We start from the raw sequence: 20,005 nt of genomic DNA, 5'->3' as shown, positions 1-20,005 counted from the left end.
ATTTGAGGAGAAAGTTTTATAAAGTTTAAATAGGAGAATGAGATGTTTGTAGAGGTTGGGTGATTGGTATATATATATATAGTATTTTATATTATTATTTTTTTTAAACGGTAATAATGCCGTTGGTGGTGGCCCCCACCTCACCCCCCCCCCCCATCGTCCGCTCCGCCCTCACCCCCTCCGCGCCCCACCTCACCGCGCCCCTCGGTGATGTTTTCCCCCCACCGCGCCCGTCTCCCCCTCTCTTCCGCGCCCATAGCGCATAGTCTTATTGCCTTGAGTTGGTCAAACTTTGAGGGCTATGCCGCTTTGTGGACTAACATACCTAGAGCCTAGAGGTGAAAAAAAAAACCTAATTTGGAACTGGACCGAAAAAAAAATCGTAATCGGGTGTTTCTATACCTGGATTTTTAATACCCGACCTGACCATACCCAAGCCTGTACCTGTACACGGGTTTTTAATGTCTGAACCCGTGCCCGGAACCAAACCTGATTTATACCCTGTAATACCTGAAACCGAGTTTTTTAGATACCTGAAAAATAACTAAAAAATACCCCAAAAAAATTGCAGCCCCTTAAAAAATCCAATCTATACCCCAAGAATACCGTAAAACCCCCCGAAAATGTAGTTTTTCCAATACCCATAAATATGGCATGCAGATACCCGGTTAGAATACCCAGTTATATACCCGACCCGAACCGGATGCATAAGGTATGGTCAGGGCCGTCTCGTGGGTAAACCAAATAAGACCAAGGTTTTAGGTCTCCGGTTTCATAGGGCCTCAATCTAAAATAGAAGTTTGTATTATGGGTTTTTGAAAGTGGGTTTTTTTAGAATTAATAACTCAGTGATGGATCACAAGTTAAGGAGGAATGTCACGTATCCATTATCACTGCATATCACCCATATTCCAAAATTCATGGATACTCTATAGCTATATGCATAAAAAAGGAAAAAAAAAACCCTCAACATTTTAGTTAAATTTAGGCCTTCGAACACACTGAGCCGGCCCTGGATATGGTTTTTAGAGACAATGCCCGGACTCGAACCCGACTCAAGTATGGTGAATACCTGATTTTTCAATACCTGTTTCCATACCCAAACCCGATTTACCGGAAATCGGATAGAAAAACCCAATTTGTGCACCTCGAAACATACCAACGTTTTGAATTTTGGTTACACATTTAGTAAACTTCAGCATGCATCCGTTATGGACCAACATATACACATGAATGTTGAAACTATGAAAGTATTACCTTCAAAGTTGGTTTGCAAGCCAAACTTTTTAAGTGATGTTGGTGTATGGCCATCAAACAATGCTTGATTTTGTATATGTTTCCTCTAGTTTTCGTCCATGTTTTCCCGTCGGTTCATCATGTTGATTGTTTGTTGCACACATGACCTTATTCCGATTTTTGTTATAATGTTTTCTTTTCTCGAAATTACACATTTGTTTCTAATTGTTTACTCGGTTATAAAACACTTGCTTATTTCACTAAAAAGACATTAAAAACTTTATTACCTTTTTACAAAAGGACTATTGCACCCCTTTTATTTAAAAACAATAACAAAGAAAAACATGAATAGAAAAATGCATAATAAAAAGAAAATATCAACAGCTATCCGCTTCATTCCCCTCAAAGGTCCACAAATCAAGTTTTTGGCGCAAATTGGTTCCGGTTGGGTCAAAGAAAGTCAAAACTAGTGTGTAATGAAACCTATTCACTTCCCAACCCAGTTTTTGAGGAATGGATCTAGACCAATTTGAACCCTAGTTTTAACCGGTTTGGGTCGAGTTTGACTTTGACCAAGTGCATACTGGTTTAAGGTTACAAATCGATTCCAACCCTATAGTTCAGTGAGGCTTCAAAGCGATTTCAACTAAACCGGTTTGAGAATCGGTCTATTTCGGGTTCAAATGCATGACTCCAAACCGAGCATTTTTTGTGTTTAATCTCGGCCCAAGGCTTCAGCCCAGTAACACAGACCAACTTAATCCTAGAAACACAAGGCCCAACCCTTTTTCCTTTTGTTCTACTACAACTACAGTACCACTGGCATCAACTCATGGTGGGCCCAAACTTTATACATTCAATGGAAACAAGATCAAATGTAGTACCTACTACTCAAGATCAACATGACTTTTGTCACATGATACAATCTCATTCTAGAATACCTCCAAATATCTTTCCCACTTCCAAAAGGACAAATCTACCCATTTGCCCAAACACCCTCCTCACTCCCATGTGCCATCAATCAATGATCATCTTCTTCTAGTAATTTCTTGAAACCAAATTCAACCCACCACCAGTTCTCAAAATTTCTTCAAGATTTCATCTGGGTCTTCCAAGATTTCACATATTAATCATAAAAAGATCCAAAAAGACCCATAAAGATTGTTAAATTTAGTTTCTTGAAACCCAATTCAACCCACCACCAATTCTCAAAATTTCATCAAGATTTCATGTGGGTCTTCCAAGATTTCACAAATTAAGCCAACTGGGTCAAAAAAAGATCCAAAAAGACACATAGAAATTGTTAATTTTAGTTTCTTGAAACCCAAGTCAATCAACTACCAATTCTCAAAATTTCTTCAAGATTTCATGTGGGTCTTCCAAAATTTTACAAATTAATCCAACTGGGTCAAAAAAAGATCCAAAAAGACCCATAAAGATTGTTAATTTTAGTGTTTTAAGGTTTAATTTAGCCATGGGTTCAAAGACAGTTGTGTGGTTTAGGAGGGATTTAAGGATTGAGGATAATCCAGCACTGGCTGCAGCAGCAAGAGATGGGTCTGTGGTTGCTGTGTTTATTTGGTGTCCTAATGAAGAACAGCAGTTTTATCTGGGTCGGGTATCCAGATGGTGGTTGAAGCAGTCTTTGATCCAGTTAGGATCATCTTTGAAGTCACTTGGGGCTGATCTTGTGTTGATGAAAGCTGAGAGTACTTTTGCTGCTCTTGTTGAGTGCATTAGTGCTGTTAGTGCAAGTAAAGTGGTGTTTAATCAGCTTTATGGTATGCATTTATTTATTTATTAATTATTATTATTATTATTATTATTATTATTATTATTATTTAATCTTTGTTGTTGGTAGTTACTGAATTTTGACTTTGTTGGTCAAACTGGGAGGCTAGAAATTAATATTTTGACAGTGGTTTATGCTTTTTAGTTACTAGTTAGTCTCTACTGGCTGTTATTAAGGGAAAATTACCAAAATAGACAACGCTGACTTGTTTTTCTCGAAATTAAGCAATGTTTTTTAGCATGTAACTTTCTAGAAATATCCTACTAGACCGATCAGATTGCGTCACAAGGGACAAACCGGCTAAGGAGGCTAAGCTAGAGCCGTTTTTTTTGGCACTTAAAATCGTAAAAAGTAAGGTCGGTTCACTTTCTGACCAACCAGTTGTTGTCACGTGTCACAAGTAGGCCAAATATAGCCTACAAACGCATTTCCGGAGCCAACTAAGACGAGATGAGACAAGCCGACTTTGATTTGTTTTTTTCTTAGCATACAAGACAGACGGCTAAGGAAAGGCGTTTGTAGGCTAAGGTTAGCCTATAAGTGATACATCTCAATTCCTGGTTGGTCAGAAGGTGGTTCCCACTGACTTTTTATCAATTTCAAAGCCCAAAAAAGACCGGCTAAGGCTTAGCCGGCTAGTCCGACCTGGCGCAACCTGATTGGCCTAGAAAGTTGTAGGCTAAAATCTTGTGTTGATTTAAAAAAAATTGATGCACCCTGCCTATTTTGGGAATTTATCCTTTTCTTAATGATTATAGTTTTATAAATTCTTACGGTAGGTGGTTTGTTGTTTAGATCTATGTTAATGCTGTATTCTTGAAGTTCATGGTCTGACTGCAAAAGTGAATATATGATTATAGTTCTGGAAGCATGCAGTCATGGTGCATGGCCTTTTAGAATCATACTTGATCGATTGTACTCGATCTTATCTCTAACTTGAATATGCAACTAAATGGTTTATATTTTTGTGTTGAGGCTTATAAGTTTGATTCTTGGAGTCGCCCTCATGATGAGTTTAGTACTTTAATAGCAATCTAAGCTTGAAACAGAAATCGCTAAGTCAGAGAATAAGCATTTGATTTTTAGTCATTTAGGTGTTGTAAAAAAACCTAGGATGGTAGCGCATCACTAACGAGATTTGCATAATCAAAGAAGTTAAAGTTGATCATAATTTTGGGCATCCATCTTATTGGTTAGGAACCTGGACATGGTTTACAAGTTCAAGATTTAACTGATCTTATTTATTTGCCTCTTACAAATTCAAGATTCAAACTTTATCGTGTTTGAACGACAAAACACAAGTATTTTACATATTTATCTATAAAAGTAAAATCAATCTATATGATTTGTATTTGTTTCAGATCCTGTTTCACTTGTCCGTGATCACAATATAAAACAAAAGCTTGTGGAACTCGGCGTTCCGGTTCAAACATACAATGCTGATTTGTTATTCGAGCCATGGGAAGTATACAACGATGAAGGTTATGCTTTTACAACATTTGATGCATATTGGAACAAATGTTTGGAAATGCAAAAAGACCCTAGCGTGCGTCTTCCTCCAAGCCGACTGGTTAAAGCCACAGGTAATAAATATGAATATTGTAAACATAATAATCTTTGAAAACAATAGTAACTGTTAAATATAAACAGGACTAATTAAAGACTGTACGATTGAGGAACTCGGTCTTGAAGACGACTCGGAAAAATCGAGTAATGCGTTGTTAGGAAGAGGGTGGGCCCCAGGTTGGATAAATGCAGAAAAAGCTCTTAACACCTTTATAGAAAACCATCTTATTGATTATGCAAATAATAGACAAAAAGTGACCGAAAGCTCGACTTCAATTCTATCCCCGTATATTCATTTTGGCGAAATCAGTATTCGAAAAGTTTTTCACAATGCAATAATGAAGCAGATATTATGGGCACGAGAACCGAAACATGCGGGAGAAGCAAGTGTTACGTGTTTTCTTAAATCTATCGGGCTTAGAGAATATTCGCGTTATATTTGTTTTAATTTCCCATTTACTCATGAAAAGTCACTGTTAAGCAACTTGAAGCATTTCCCTTGGCAAGCTAACCAAGCACATTTTAAGTCTTGGAGACAGGGTCGGACCGGTTATCCGTTGGTTGATGCGGGAATGCGAGAGCTTTGGGCGACCGGATGGCTGCATAATAAGATTAGAGTGATTACTGCGAGTTTTTTGGTAAAGTGTTTATTGTTGCCATGGCAATGGGGGATGAAATATTTTTGGGATACATTGTTGGATGCGGATCTTGAAAGCGATATTCTTGGTTGGCAGTATATATCCGGGAGCTTGCCGGATGGGCATGAGCTTCATCGCCTTGATAGCCCTGAGGTGCGTAATAAAAGTTGCATTTTTCTTATCTTTTAAATATTATTAAGATTGGAAAAATTACACAAAAATCTGTGTTCTGGGGAGAATATATATATATATATATATATATATATCTTAAATATATATAAACGAAACCTTTAAAAGCTCTCTGGTTGCTTCCTACATTCTCTCAAGCCACCAGATTGCTTTATTTATAAATGGAGGCTTCTGATGCATTTGACCCGAATTAATGGGTATGGGTCTTACCAAACCCAGATAGCCCTTAAACGGGTTATAACATATCATTAAATTAAAAATTAATCTCACCAAATATTTTATATGAAAATCCTATAAAATAGCGACACGCTAAAAATATTAGTGAAACCCTTTCATTATAATTAAGAAGCAATTTTATAATAAAAAAAATAAATGGGTCATAACATCTCATTTATTTGTGAAACCCTTTCATTATCAAACCCTAATTATTTTTACAATAAATAGAATTAAAATTCAAAAAAATATATAAATATTAAAAATGAATAATGTAAAACAGCCCTGTAATATGGGGATAAAAACTAGTGTGTGTGTGTGGTGTGTATATATATATATATAGGATCAGGATCATTTTAGAACTTCCAAATAATTTAAGAACTCTTAACAACCAATCATATTAATCTCAAAACCCACTTAAATTAATTTCAAAAACCCACTTACATAAAACCCAATTACATCTTCACCCATCTCTTACAACCACCACCACTCCACCGCCCACCGCCACCACAACCGTCACCCACCGCCATCACCTCGCCGGAAAAGTCCGAAAAAACACAATGAAAAACACTATGAAAAACACAATGAAAAAAACACAATGGAAAAATACACTATGAAACAAAAACACAATGATAAAAACACAATTGTATGACACAATGTAAATAACACAATGGAAAAAACACAATGAAAAATACTATTGTATAACACACTTTTGTAAAACACAATTCGGTAAAACACAATTTGTAGAAAACCCACTAATTTTTTTTAATTTTTATATTACAATATGGTACTCATATAAAAGATAAAAAGACACTCGTTATTATGGTGAATTTGTTTTTCAATAAAAACGTCGTAAAAAAAAGTCATGGACGTTTTAAAATGATGGGGGAATTTGGCATGTGCCTTGCATGTGGAGAGAGAAAGTCAACAAATGTGTTATCCCTTTTATGCCCTTTACCTTGTGTTCACACTTGATTTTCCGCTAAACTAATCTCAACCCTCCATATTCAAAATCAATGGACAAGATTACTTCTTATCCTTCCTACAAAAAGTATACTTCTTATTATAACCTAACCTATATATATATATATATATATATATATATATATATATATATATATATATATATGTTTAATATTATTTGAAGGTGGTTTTGTCATTTATTCTATGTATTACATATATGTAATCACAAGTTTAAATATGCATAATGACCAATTTACATATATGTAACCATAAAGTTACATAAAATAAATGACAAAAAGACCCTCAAATAATGATAAATATATAAATAAATAAAATAATCGGCTGTTAAGAGTTCTTAAAGTTCATAAATTATTTAAAAGTTATGAAATGATCCTGATCTTACATATACATATTTATATTGTAGTGTAAAAATAACCAAGAGTATTAAAATGCTTGACGAATTAGGTTCAAGGCTTCAAGTTTGATCCCGAGGGTGAATACGTTCGACAATGGCTACCCGAGCTATCACGAGTGCCAACAGAATGGATCCATCATCCATGGAACGCTCCTTCTTCCGTTCTCCAAGCTGCAGGAGTCGAGTTAGGAATAAACTATCCAAAACCCATAATCGACATTGAAATCGCGAGAGATCGTTTAACAAGTGCCATACTCCAAATGAACGAAAAAGAATCCGCTTCAAAGCAAGACAACAACTGTGAAGGCACAAATGAAGTTGTAGTCGATAACGGCCATTCTGAAAACCTACCGATCCCTAAAGTTTTTCTTAGAAAAGAAAAAATACCGTGCCCGTCATCGTCCTCTAACGATCAAAAGGTGCCTTCGATGCATATAGACGTTTCGGTACAGGTACCAAATAATAATAATAATAATAATAATGATAGGAAAAGATTAAAGGGTATAGAAGGGCAAGAACAGGACGAGTATAACTTGCATGATTGCAAGACGGGAAGCGCGTTCTTGGAAACCGACGATGATTTGTGTTCGACGGCTGTGTCATCGTCGGCTAGTAAGAAACGGAAACAGGCGGCTGTTATGATCAAGTATAACTGTTGATGACTTGTTTGTTATATATATGTGTGTTTTGTTTTTGGTAGTTATGTTTGGATTTTGAAACAGGGATGTTAACTGTTTGAGTTAAATAATTTAATGCTTGTTGTAGAACTATTAGATGAAGGTGAATCTGTATTATTAAACTATTAACGCACTTTGTGTATTGGTTGGTGATACATAAAATAAAATGGTTATGTAACTATATAATCGTCCTTGTATTTGACATGGAGACATATAAGTTGGGGGTGTAAACGGGCAGATTCGAGCCTGATCTTGGTTTGTTTAACTTAGAAAAGCTTGAGCGTGACGTGTTTCGTATTCTGTTTTCTAAAGCTTAAACTTGGATAATGTGTAGTTTTTAAAGCCTATGAGTTGGCTCGACTTGGTTATTATTTAATAATTATTTGGTTTTTTTAATATACGCATAGTTACTTTTATATATTGTAATGGAGTTAGGTTATAATAGGAAGTATAGCTTTTGTAGGAAGGACAAGAAGTAATCTTGTCCATTCATTTTGAATATGAAGGGTTGAGATTAGTTTAAGGGGAAATCAAGTATGAACATAAGGTAAATGGCATAAAAGGAATAACATGTTTATTGACTTTCTCTCTTCACATGCAAAACACATGCCAAATTCTCCCATCATTTTAAAACGTCCATAACTTTTTTTACGACGTTTTATTGAAATTCACCATAATAACAAGTGTCTTTTTATCTTTTATATGAGTACCATATTGTTTTATAAAAATTAAAAAAAATTAGTGGGTTTTTTACAAATTGTGTTTTACCAAAATTGTGTTTTACAAAATTGTGTTATACAATAGTATTTTTCATTGTGTTTTTTCCATTGTGTTTTTTATATTGTGTCATACAATTGTGTTTTTTTATTGTGTTTTTATCATTTTTTTTTCATAGTGTTTTTTTCCATTGTGTTTTTTACCTTGTGTTTTTCATAGTGTTTTCCATTGTGTTTTTTCGGCGGTCGTTTTCCGATGACTTTTTTTGGCGACTTTTCGGTGAATTTTTCGATGATTTTTCCGGCGAAATTTCTCGGGGATTGTTTTCCGGTGACTTTCCGACGACTTTTCCGGTGAAATTTTCCGACGAATTTTCCATAGACTTTTCTGGCGAGGTGGTGGCGGTGGAGTGGTGGTGGTTGTAGGAGATGAGTGAAGATGTAAGTGGGTTTTATGTAAATGGGTTTTTGAAATTAGTTTAAGTGAGTTTTGAGATTAAAGTAAGTGGATTTTGATTTTAAAGTTTAAGACTAAAATACCCCCTTCCTAGCCTTCTTAGAAAAATCAAACTTTTTATTTGAACCTAACCCTATTGTAATGATTGTAATGTGTTTATACAATATAATATACATTATTTAGTTATTTTATCATAATTTTATATATAAACAATCAATATTATGTGAAATTGTGAATACATATTTAATCTATTATTTAAATACCACTTAACTGATAGATTGTTTAAGATCATGAGCCTAATTGATAAATGTAAACAAGCTCAACAATTGAAATTTGGGCTCGAACTAATTTATATTCGATCCGTTTGAATTTATCACAAGTCAGTCTCGGCTACTTCGCATCCTTGCTTTTATAACTTATAAACCTAAATTTAAAAAAGAGTTAATGTCCATTTTCGTCCCTGTGATTTGCTACTTTCACCACTTCAGTCAAAAATTTGACATTTTGTCAATGTAGTCCTTATAGTTTTAAACATTAGCCAATTACGTCCTTTCGTCTAACGGCATCCAACTATGTCGTTAGTTTAAGGGGTAATTTTGTCTTTCTCCTGTTTATGTTTAGTTAATAGTCAGTTCCGTCCCTGTGGTTTGATACTTTTGCTACTTCAGTACAAAGTTTGAAAATTTTCAATTTTATGTTTAATTTATTCAGTTTTTTTTTCTCTTTTTTTTGTCTATAGCCCTTAAGAGCGTAATCCAAGCCCAAAACAATCGAGCATCGACCAAAACAGGTTTACGTTTACTCTGTCGATAACAATAATCATACCCCCTCGTATTTAGTTTATAGACATTTTCTAAACTCTCCCCGTGGTAGAATTCATTGATAAAGTGGTCAAGGTAATTCCCTAAAACCGTACTATACCGATAAAACTAAAATCGTTTCTTTGTTTAATGCATAATAGTTACGGTTTAGAGATTAACATATTGTAGAAAACATCCTGGTCGAAATCACATCAGTAGGTCGAATATCCTGCATTTCCATGTTTGCTCAAGAAATCGATACACTAAATCGCATGTGTGTTCTTCAAATCGTGGTGTTGTTATTGAATTCTTCATATCGACTACAATTCTAGGGTTGAATTCGACGAATTCAAGAACAATACCACGATTTGAAGAACACACATGCGATTTAGTGCATCGATTTCTTGAGCAAACATGAAAATGCGGGATATTCGACCTCCTGATGTTTGCTACAATATGTTAATCTCTAAACCCTAACTATTATGCATTAATCAGAGAAATGATTTTAGTTTTTTCGGTATAGTTCGGTTTTAGGGAATTAACCTGACCACTTTACCAATGAATTCCATCATGGACTGAAATAGAAAAAGTAGCAAAAAAAAAAAAAAAAAAACTGAATAAATTAAACATAAAATTGACAAATTTCAAACTTTGGACTGAAGTAGCAAAAGTATCAAACCATAGGGACGAAACTGATCATTAACTAAACATAAACAGGAGAAAGACAAAAATACCCCTTAAACTAACGATATAGTTGGATGCCGTTAGACGAGAGGATGTAATTGGCTAATGTTTAAAACTATAAGGACTAAATTGACAAAATTTCAAACTTTGGACTGAAGTGGCGAAAGTAGCAAACCACAGGGACGGAAATGGCTATTAACTCTTTAAAAAATTAAAATGATAACATGAGACAGATAAGACCTCTAACAGCAAAACTATATACTTGCCTTGCCAAGTGACTTATGTTCGATTCCTACCTCACCATTTACTTTTAGCAAAACCTGGTGATGATGGGAAAATAGACAAATTGGCGGCGATCGCTAGCTCGATCATTGAATTGAATGAGTTTTATATCACCGCACCGTCGTGTCTTTTGGCAAATGTTCACGGTCGTAGGCGAGTAGGGCTGTAAACGGACCAAACTAAATCGGATGAGACCTTGTCCGTGTTCGTACGTTAAGCTTTTGTTAGGCAAACAGACAGTTCACGGACACTCTACTGAACGAAAATATATACACTAATAAACATTAATAGTCAAACATACATAAAATGACTCTAATGAACAAACAAACATAAACGATTACATATTAATTTCACAAAGTATAATCACTACCGGACGTCCATCAACACTATTGAATGAACACGGTCTCTGTTCCCGTTCTTCCGTTAAGCTTACCGAACGAAATTTATTGTTCATTTCCGACTTGTTTATTAAACGGATGAACATAAACGAACAAACGTCCAATTCGTTTACATTTAAAAAAAAAGAGGCAAAACTATGAAGGGTATATTCTATATTACAATACTTCAATTCAATTCAATTCAATTCAATATGAAGTAGTAAACAATAAAAGCTTTAAAAATAACAACAATAATAATAATATTACCCCATTCATAAATCCCCAAATTGGAACCCTAATTTCAAATCTTTCTTCAATTCATGGACTCGCAAGGTAATTCTGATTATGTAAAACCCTAATTCATCATCTATTACTTCAATTCCAACTCTTTGCTTCTTAAATTCATCAATTCGATTATTATTATTATTATTATTAGGGCAGAAGACTTCGAGCAATCCGAAGGCCGTGCTCTCGTCTCTTATGAGCAAGAGACAGAAGCTTCAGGAAGAGCTTCGGAATATCGAAAAGCAGGTTCGTATAGGCTCCAACTCGGTTCGTTTTAGTTTTAATTTAAAACTGCTCAAGCTCGAGCTCGGTTCATTTCTATATTATATAATATAATATATTATATGCTGTTTACTTATGTTTAGAAAAGCAGGTTAGTGTATCACATGCTCGAGCTCGGTTTGTTTATTATTGATTAATTGGTAATTATTTTTTTTTATATATTTTTATAATTGTTAAAATGTATATTTATTATTATATTTTTTTATATAATACAATATTATACATTGTTTAATTATGTTTAGAAAAGCAGGTTAGTATATCACATTATGTGAATGAGCCAAGGCCGAGGTTGTTTAGGCTCGAGCTCGGCTCGTTTTAATTTAAGAGTGTGTCGTTTTTATTGATTAATTATTTTATTATATTATTTACAATAGTGTACAACTTTACATACATATTTATAATTATAATTATAATTTTTTTATATATAATAATCTACTATGTTTTATTTAATTATTTTTAGAAAAGCAGGCTAGTAAATCACATTTTGTTATTGCCATGCTTAAAATGCTATAATTTGAGTTTACTTTATTCAGAAAGGTTAGATTTGAAGAAAAGATATTAGCTTGGTTATGTAGGCCTGTTGTAACTTGTAAGCAAAGCGAACGTTCGGTGAACAGTTCGATGGGATGCTTGTTTATTTAAAATGCACAAATTATGATTTATACATACAAATATAATCTCTCTATCTGGAGAAAAAAATATTAGCTTGGTTATGCATTGTGGATAGTTTTACAGTTTGAGTTTGTAATCACTAGATGTTGCTGTTAAATTATCCAACTTTTTTTTTTACTGTTAAGCATTCTTAAGTACTGTGACCAATAGATAGGACTGTAAACGAACCGAACAACTGGTGAAATGTTCGGCAGGAAGTTCATTTATGTTCGTTCGTTTAATAAATGAACAAACGTGAACTAGGAATTTTGTTCGATTAACTAACTGAACGAACACGAGCAAAGGCCATGTTTGTTCAATTGTGTTTGTGAACGTTTGATAATGTGTTCGTTTATGTTCGTTGATGCTTGTTTGTTTATGTTAAAAAATTCCAACACAAACTTGTTAGCCGGACTGAACCGCTGACACTGACCATTTTTGATTAGCCAAATCAAATAAAACATTGGCTGTGTTCATTCGTTTTTGTGAACCGTTCACAAACAAGTTCATTTCCTTAATGAACAAACATGAACAGTAAATTTTGTTTGGTTAAGCGTTCGTGAACTGCTCGCTTGTCTGATAAAAGATTAACGAACAAGCATGAACAATGCCTTGTTTGGTTCGGTTCATTTCCAGCTTTACTGAGATATTTGATGAAATAATAACTTACATTTTGATGGATGCAAGTTGAGATAAATTAAAAAGGCAACATAGAACTATATCTGTCTTCATGAGCTTTATGTGTGGATTTGGCTTCCACAAGTACTATTTAGTTAATTTTTTGCTCTTTGTTTTGTTTTTTGAGCAAAATGATTAAGATAGGTGTACGAATTAGAGACCAGCTACTTACAAGAATCAAGCAATTTTGGAAATGTGTGGAAAGGATACGAAGGGTTTCTTTCTTCATCGAAGAACACCACAAAGTATATTTCTTGGTTCACTTCTTTTCTCGTACTTTGTTTAATTCATTTTAATTTTTTCCTTGTACTTATTTCTAATTCATGTTAATTTGTTTTGCGACATGAATTCATGTATGCTATTGCAGCTTAAAAAGGTCAAGAAAGTTTCAGCATGAAGATAGGCTTTTTTCTTTATCATCAGTCACCTCACCAGCGGTATGATATGTTGACTTTTGAGTATTGACCGATATTTCTTCATGAAAATTATCAAAATAGACTATGTTGACCAGGGAATTTCCGAAATAGGCATTCAATTTTAGCCAAGTTTTTGATTATTCCCGCTTTAGTCTAATCAGATACTGCCAAGTTAGATCAGGCGGCTATTCAGCTAAGTCTTAGCCGGCTCTTTTTTGCACTGAATTTTATAATAAGTACAATGGGACCCACCTTATCACCAACCACGAGTTGACACCAGTCACAAGTAGGCTAAATTAGCCTACAAATCCACTTAGTTAGCCGCCGGTGCCACATCATCTTGTAGGCTATAAAAAGACACATCGACTTCTCTCCTCTTAGCCGTCTAGTTTGACGTGGCGCACTCTGATTGGTCTAGAAGGGGAGTGTTTGCAAAGTTGTAGGCTAAAATTTTGTGCCTATTTCTGAAAAAAAATTTCAACAATGTTTATTTTGTTGAATTTCTCATTTTCTTCCCTTCATTTTGTTACGATATATATGAAAAGTTTTCTTTTTATTCTGTTCTTAGTATAAGTTTATCATTTGAACATTGAATAATCATTTAATTATATATCTTTAGACGGAAGAGCTTAATGCCGGACGTGAAGGTAAACTTCTCTAACAAGATTTCTTATTTTCTTCCGAACAAATTTACTTTCCGGTCTAAACATCATCTAATATTCTTTTAAATATGTGTTTTGATTAGAGGGAAGATCGGATTTAGGCCCGGGCCGACCTAAAGGTGGAGGTTTAACCATTAATGGACAGTGAGTATATACAGCTTTATAGAATACATGTTTTCATTTCTGCATGTAAGTTAATAAACATGGCTCGTTTGTTTCTTTTAGGGGAAAACCGAAGAAAGGAAGAACTGGACCGAGAGACGGACGGAAAATCAGGCTGTCGAATGACATGGATCTCGATGATGATGACGATCATGATATGGGCGGCATGAGATAGGCGGTGATGGTGTTGTAATCAATCTGTTGTAAGGAGTAGTAATAAATTTGTATAATCATCTGTTTAGTTTTGTATTTTGCATTTAGTATGCAATTGTTCTTTTAGTGTATGTTGGTGGATTGATTCAGATTATATTTTTCCTTTACATTTAAAACGGAAAAACATAAAAATTTTGCTTGAAAGCGAAGAGCAAAAGACTTGAAGCCGGTATGGAGTGTTAAATCTTAAATTGCTCGGCTCCAATATTATAGAAGCGTCGAGGTTGAGCTATTTGAACAATCCTGGTGCGTGTAATTTGTTTTCTTAATATCATTTTAAAACCACTAATTAGAAGGCCGTCGTTCTTTTTGCTTTTCGATACATTTGGGTCACTTGCTTCTAATGCTGCTACGTTTCTGAAAAGGGTTTAACGGGCCGTGCATGATAACTTATCGACACAGTAGAGCTATAACTTTGTTTTCAGTAGGATCAAATTTGCTATTTAAAAGGGGGTGGTGGTACAGCTTGCTACCTGCTTACTTGCCTATCTATTGTAATCGGATCCTTTTATGTTATTATAATTCGAGATATTGAATTTATTTCAAGATGGCATTTTTATGCTGGAGTTTTTGTACTTGAATTATGTAGACTTAATTATATTTTAAAGAAAATATTTTTAACTTTACCTTAGATCAACTTGACCAAAATATAATCAAACTTATGCAATATGAATTTTCTTGCATAATAAAATATAAATATTCAACTTATCTTTTCTTAGTCACAATTTCTTGCACTAATAAAATGTGAATAATTTCTTGCACTAATAAAATGTGAATAATTACAGTCCACTCGGTAAATGGTTTGACTTGTAACAGTAAGTTTTTGGTTGAATCTTGATTTGACTTGTTAAATATTTATTTATCTTTGACTAATTGGTATGGTTGGTCCCGGTAGTTTACAGTTTTACACGCTTGATCCTCAAGGTTCACTAATTACATAGTTGATCTTGATGGTTGAAAAAATGTTCACATGCTCTCACAAATGGGCCTAGTGGTTACATTTTCATAACATGGATAACGTCGTTAAATTTTCCAGTTAAGTCCAAATGAAATTACTAGCCTACCCCTCCTATTAAAATTCAATAAGTATTAAAAGAAATATATACATTTATTTAGTTATTAAAATGGGTTCATATTTCTCTCTCACAAAACACTCACACTCACCACCACCACTAATACCACCGTCTCTCTCACAAAACACTAACATCGCATTGATGGTATATTGGTATGTGTGAGTGTTTTGTAAGAGAGAGAAAGAGGGACCTACTTTAATAACTAAATAACTTTATATATTTCCATTAATACTTATTATATTGAGTTTTGATAGGAGGGGTAGTTTGGTAATTTTTGTCACATCCCGTTAAGCGATATGCAGAAGCGTAAAACGGTAATGTAACAGAAATAATTGGTATCAAACACAATGTTCATAAAAAACTTTACTAACTAATTTACAATATATTACATTGATCTAACTTCGTTTACAAACTATGTGATACAAACCAATCCAGCCTGATAAGCTACTTTACTCCTAACTCGAATGCTTGTACCAATTTACACAGCATCTCACAATCCAAACACGTAGCACATAAGCAATCTACTCCACTTTTCTGAATACCTGAAAGGCATGTTAAAAACAGGTCAACTACGAATGGTTGGTGAGTTTCATAAGTTTTAACGAAATCGGTTCTGCGTACCACACAGCCATAGTTTGTATGTACGCACGTATGCAAAAATTTATTTATGTTTGTATATATGTACATCTGTGTGTTTGTATGTCATATGTATGTGTGTATGTTTATGATATAAGTTTGAAACTACGATAAAATCGTGACTGTTCGTTCGTGCTACGTGCCTCCATTTTCCACGTAAAATCAACCACTATGGCCCCCTTCCGCCCATAACGGTTTCACGTAAAATCAACCATTACACAGTGTGTGTATATATATACCCACATAGTATGTATATAGATATATATTTACACATATATAGTATTTCCCACGCACCATCAATCACTGTGGCCCCCCTTCCGCCCACAATATATACAATCACAGTATTTTCTTGGCATTCATGCCATAATCAAGTTAGTCTGCTTAGTTGCAGCAGAACTTGGCTCATAGGCCATACTCAACTTTAATTTATTACTATTATGACCCCCTTCCGCCCACAATAACCTCGTGGCCTCCACTTCCCACGTTGTTTTCATGGCCGTCACATACTACGTTATCCCCATGGCCATTACAGATCATGTTATATCCATGATCTTCACAGACCACGTTATTTCCCTAATTCGTTATATTTAACATTACGTAACGGAATAATTGCTTTTGCCGACGTATTACGCAGGAAGAGGTGAGGAATGCACTAAGGAAGATGGGAAGGGCTAAGGCAGTTGGCCCAGACAACATACCTATCGAGGTGCGGAAGTGCCTAGGGGAGGAAGGAGTTTTGTGGTTAACTACTCAATAGTATCTTCAAGTCCGGTAAGATGCTAGATCAATGGAGGAGCAGCGTCGTAGTACCTATCTATAAGAACAAAGGAGACGCCCAATGTTGTGGGAACTACAGAGGCATTAAGCTACTAAGCCATACTATGAAGCTATGGGAAAGAGTTATAGAGACTATAATTAGACGGGAAACCCAGGTTACAGTGAACCAATTTGGTTTCATGCCGGGGCGGTCCACTATAGAGACAATACACCTCCTAAGAAGACTCATGGAAAAGTATAGGGAGAAGAAACGTGATCTACATATGGTGTTCATTGACCTAGAAAAGGCGTACGACAATGTGCCACGTCAACTGCTTTGGGATAGCCTTGAGGGCAGAGGGGTCCCATGGAAATATATAGAGATGATTATGGATATGTATGCCAACACTACAACAAGTGTGCGTGCGCTCTTGGGGGATACTGCCTTATTCCCGGTGGAGGTAGGCCTTCATCAGGGCTCAGCACTCAGCTCGTTCCTTTTCGCAATAATCTTGGACGAGTTGTCAAAGTCAATTCAGGAGACAGTCCCTTGGTGCATGATGTTCGCAGATGATATTGTCTTAGTGGCTGAGAGAAAACAAGATCTGAACATGAGGTTAGAGGAGTGGCGAGCAGCTTTAGAAAATAAAGGTTTAAGGATTAGTCGTTCAAAGACTGAGTATCTCCATTGTAACTTTGGCGGGAGAAACGATGATGAGGAGATCCAGACCACCATCGAAGACCAAGAGGTTCCGCGGGTAACGAAGTTCAAATATCTAGGATCGTTTGTCCAGAGTGACAGGGAAATAGATAGTGACGTGGCCCACCGTGTCCAAGTTGGATGGAGTAAATGGAGGGCAGCTACAGGAGTTTTGTGTGACAAGAGAATCCCAAACAGGCTAAAGGGTAAATTTTATACGGTCGAGGTTAGACCGACAATGTTATATGGAACAGAATGTTGGGCCATCAAGAAGTCACATGCGCCTAAGCTAGAGGTAGCAGAAATGAGAATGCTAAGGTGGATGTGTGGGCACACACGATTGGACCGAATAAGAAATGATGTTTTTCGAGAGATATTAGGGGTTGCTAACATTTCAGATAAGATAAGAGAAAGGAGATTGAGATGGTTTGGACATGTGAAGAGAAGAGAGACGACGGCTCTTGTCCGATCTATAGAAACTATTAGTATAGAGGGGAGGAGGGATAGAGGACGTCCCAAATTAACTTGGGCTGAGAGGATTAAGCATGATTTGCTAGATTTGCATCTCTCCGAGGACATAGTTGAAGATAGGAATTCTTGGAGACGTAGAATTAAGGCTAAGGACTTTTAGGAGAAACGTAGAGTTTTGATTATAATTCTATCATAGGAGGCGTTTCTTTACCTTATTTCGAATGAAAAATGATATATTACTATAATACCATATCCTCAAACTAGTATTTATAACACATATTTAGTATTCATTACTAAATATCACTATTTTTATTGATCTATTTCCATATTTAGTACAACTATTATTACTATAACACATATTTAGTATTCAATACTGATACAACTATTATTACTGTAACACATATTTAGTATTGATTTATTCATTATAATAATTATTATTGATCTATTCATTACTAATATCACTATTATTCTATAGCATATATTTTAGTATTCATTACCAGTATCACTATTATTATTGATCCAATGCATATGGTTTTCGAGCCGGGGGTCTCTCTGGAAGTAACCTCTCTATCCTTTGGGATGGAGGTATGGTTTGCCTACATCCCGCCTTTCCCAGACCCTGCTAACAGCTTTGCTATTGGTGGGATTTATACTGGGTATGGTTGTTGTTGTTGTTGTAATGTGTTTGTATAAACATGTTGTCGCGTATAATTTCATTATGTTTTGGCATTCGTACTATTTCCACTTAATATATCAATCAACAATACTATTCACTTTTCATCAGCACGTAGTCAACCATATGTTTGTGGGGACTTTTCGTATATGAACATTTAAATGATTCATATCTTGAACCGCTTTTAGATAGATAAATGTATATAAACATGTTTTTCACCCCAAAAGTTCATAAACAGTGTGAAAAGAGGGGTCATGAAACTCACTGTTTAGTAGTTACTCTGTGCAATGTCAGCTCGTGGTTCGTTTCCCTTGTTATCACCTAGTCTCTATAATCAATATTATAATAATATTAATATTTTAATATTATTATAATCCTCATACTAAACTGGGTTGTATAGCTAGTCTGGGCATAGCTATCACGTCCAGAAAGTGTCAACAGGCTTAGATTGTGATGTTGTTCAATGTCTAATATTTAAAATCGAACTTGGCTCAGTTTCCCCGTTTTACCAGCTGGGCCAAATTGATTGTTTGCGCGTTTAGAAAACATGTATGAGTATGTAAACTTGGGTAAATGTGTTGGTTGATAAAATGATTAAGTTATAAAGAAATATCACAAATTAAGGGTCTGAATTCTCTACGGGGCCCATTTCCATTTATTCAGTCTGTTTTGGAGAAAAATGCGCACAATCCAATCAAATTGACCGGATTTCTCACAAAAAGTTTAGGTTTACTTAATTAAACCAAAAATATGATTTTTGATCACTCTTGATCCTCTGATATTCCAACAGATTCGTTAAACACAAACCTGTAAGGTTTTATCAGAAATGAATTTGTTTAACTTTCAAATTAACACAATTAATTATCTGTTTATCATTAAATTCTGAAAATTTAGGCATTTATCAAATAAAATTTTTAGATTTTTATAAAAATATTTTTGGAATTATTCACTAATTTAGTAATTTATAAAAATTCATTTCATATGCTATATTTAGCCTGAAAATCGTCCGTTTATACCAAACAATTTCTGAAAAATCCGAAAATTCCTGAGTGATCCAAATACTTTACAAAACACCCTGCAAAATTCCCAAAACCTAACACTTGCCAAATTACCTTTTCGAGCCAAAAACGACTATAAAAATTCGAATAAGCGCGAATTCACAAAACATAGCTAGGTCTTTCCAAATGACCCCAAATTTCATATGTAATCATATTATACAAAATATGAGTTCCCCACAAAATTTTATAATTTTTCAAGCATTTTAAGTATTTTTCCCAAATAAACGTTCCTATTCGGTAATAAATTCGCCAAATATTCTCGGAAGATTAAAAAATCACCAAAT

The 20,005-nt window shown here is 34.8% G+C and overlaps 2 protein-coding genes across 4 annotated transcripts; both read left to right on the top strand.

The window, feature by feature from the left end:
• Positions 1 to 2,393: 2,393 nt before the first annotated feature.
• On the top strand, positions 2,394 to 7,779 carry LOC143557032 (cryptochrome-1-like). 3 transcript variants are annotated; one of them, XM_077046204.1, is made up of 5 exons: positions 2,394 to 2,409; positions 2,689 to 3,017; positions 4,390 to 4,611; positions 4,679 to 5,385; positions 7,063 to 7,779. In XM_077046204.1, the coding sequence occupies exons 2-5, from the start codon at positions 2,711 to 2,713 to the stop codon at positions 7,669 to 7,671; spliced, it is 1,845 nt and encodes a 614-aa protein (XP_076902319.1). In that variant the 5' UTR covers positions 2,394 to 2,409; positions 2,689 to 2,710; the 3' UTR covers positions 7,672 to 7,779. The 3 variants fall into 3 exon arrangements, with proteins under 3 accessions (XP_076902319.1, XP_076902317.1, XP_076902318.1); XM_077046202.1 differs by lacking the exon at positions 2,394 to 2,409 and adding an exon at positions 2,451 to 2,504 and having other exon boundaries at positions 2,675 to 3,017; XM_077046203.1 differs by lacking the exon at positions 2,394 to 2,409 and having other exon boundaries at positions 2,558 to 3,017.
• A 3,546-nt stretch (positions 7,780 to 11,325) lies between these two features.
• Positions 11,326 to 14,457, top strand: LOC143557037 (uncharacterized). The gene is made up of 7 exons (XM_077046207.1): positions 11,326 to 11,338; positions 11,427 to 11,536; positions 13,046 to 13,146; positions 13,269 to 13,338; positions 13,937 to 13,964; positions 14,063 to 14,123; positions 14,205 to 14,457. Exons 1-7 carry the CDS (start codon positions 11,326 to 11,328, stop codon positions 14,314 to 14,316), a joined length of 495 nt encoding a protein of 164 aa, XP_076902322.1. The 3' UTR covers positions 14,317 to 14,457.
• The last annotated feature ends 5,548 nt before the right edge of the window (positions 14,458 to 20,005 follow it).

The sequence above is a fragment of the Bidens hawaiensis genome, unplaced genomic scaffold, assembly GCF_021521415.1.
Source record: "Bidens hawaiensis isolate Kalapana, Puna unplaced genomic scaffold, B.hawaiensis_p1.1 tig00018778_1, whole genome shotgun sequence".
In the NCBI taxonomy this organism is placed as follows: Eukaryota; Viridiplantae; Streptophyta; class Magnoliopsida; order Asterales; family Asteraceae; genus Bidens; species Bidens hawaiensis.
The sequence above is the reverse complement of the archived record's forward strand: the minus strand, read 5'-3'. Positions and strand labels throughout refer to the sequence as shown.

Coding starts and splice junctions, on each gene's coding strand:
- LOC143557032 (XM_077046204.1), top strand. CDS start 2,711: ATGGGTTCAAAGACAGTTGTGTGGTTTAGGAGGGATTTAAGGATTGAG. Junction 4,612..4,678: donor CCGACTGGTTAAAGCCACAG/GTAATAAATATG, acceptor AAATATAAACAG/GACTAATTAAAGACTGTACG. Junction 5,386..7,062: donor ATCGCCTTGATAGCCCTGAG/GTGCGTAATAAA, acceptor TTGACGAATTAG/GTTCAAGGCTTCAAGTTTGA.
- LOC143557037 (XM_077046207.1), top strand. Junction 11,537..13,045: donor TTCGGAATATCGAAAAGCAG/GTTCGTATAGGC, acceptor TGATTAAGATAG/GTGTACGAATTAGAGACCAG. Junction 13,965..14,062: donor GCTTAATGCCGGACGTGAAG/GTAAACTTCTCT, acceptor TGTTTTGATTAG/AGGGAAGATCGGATTTAGGC.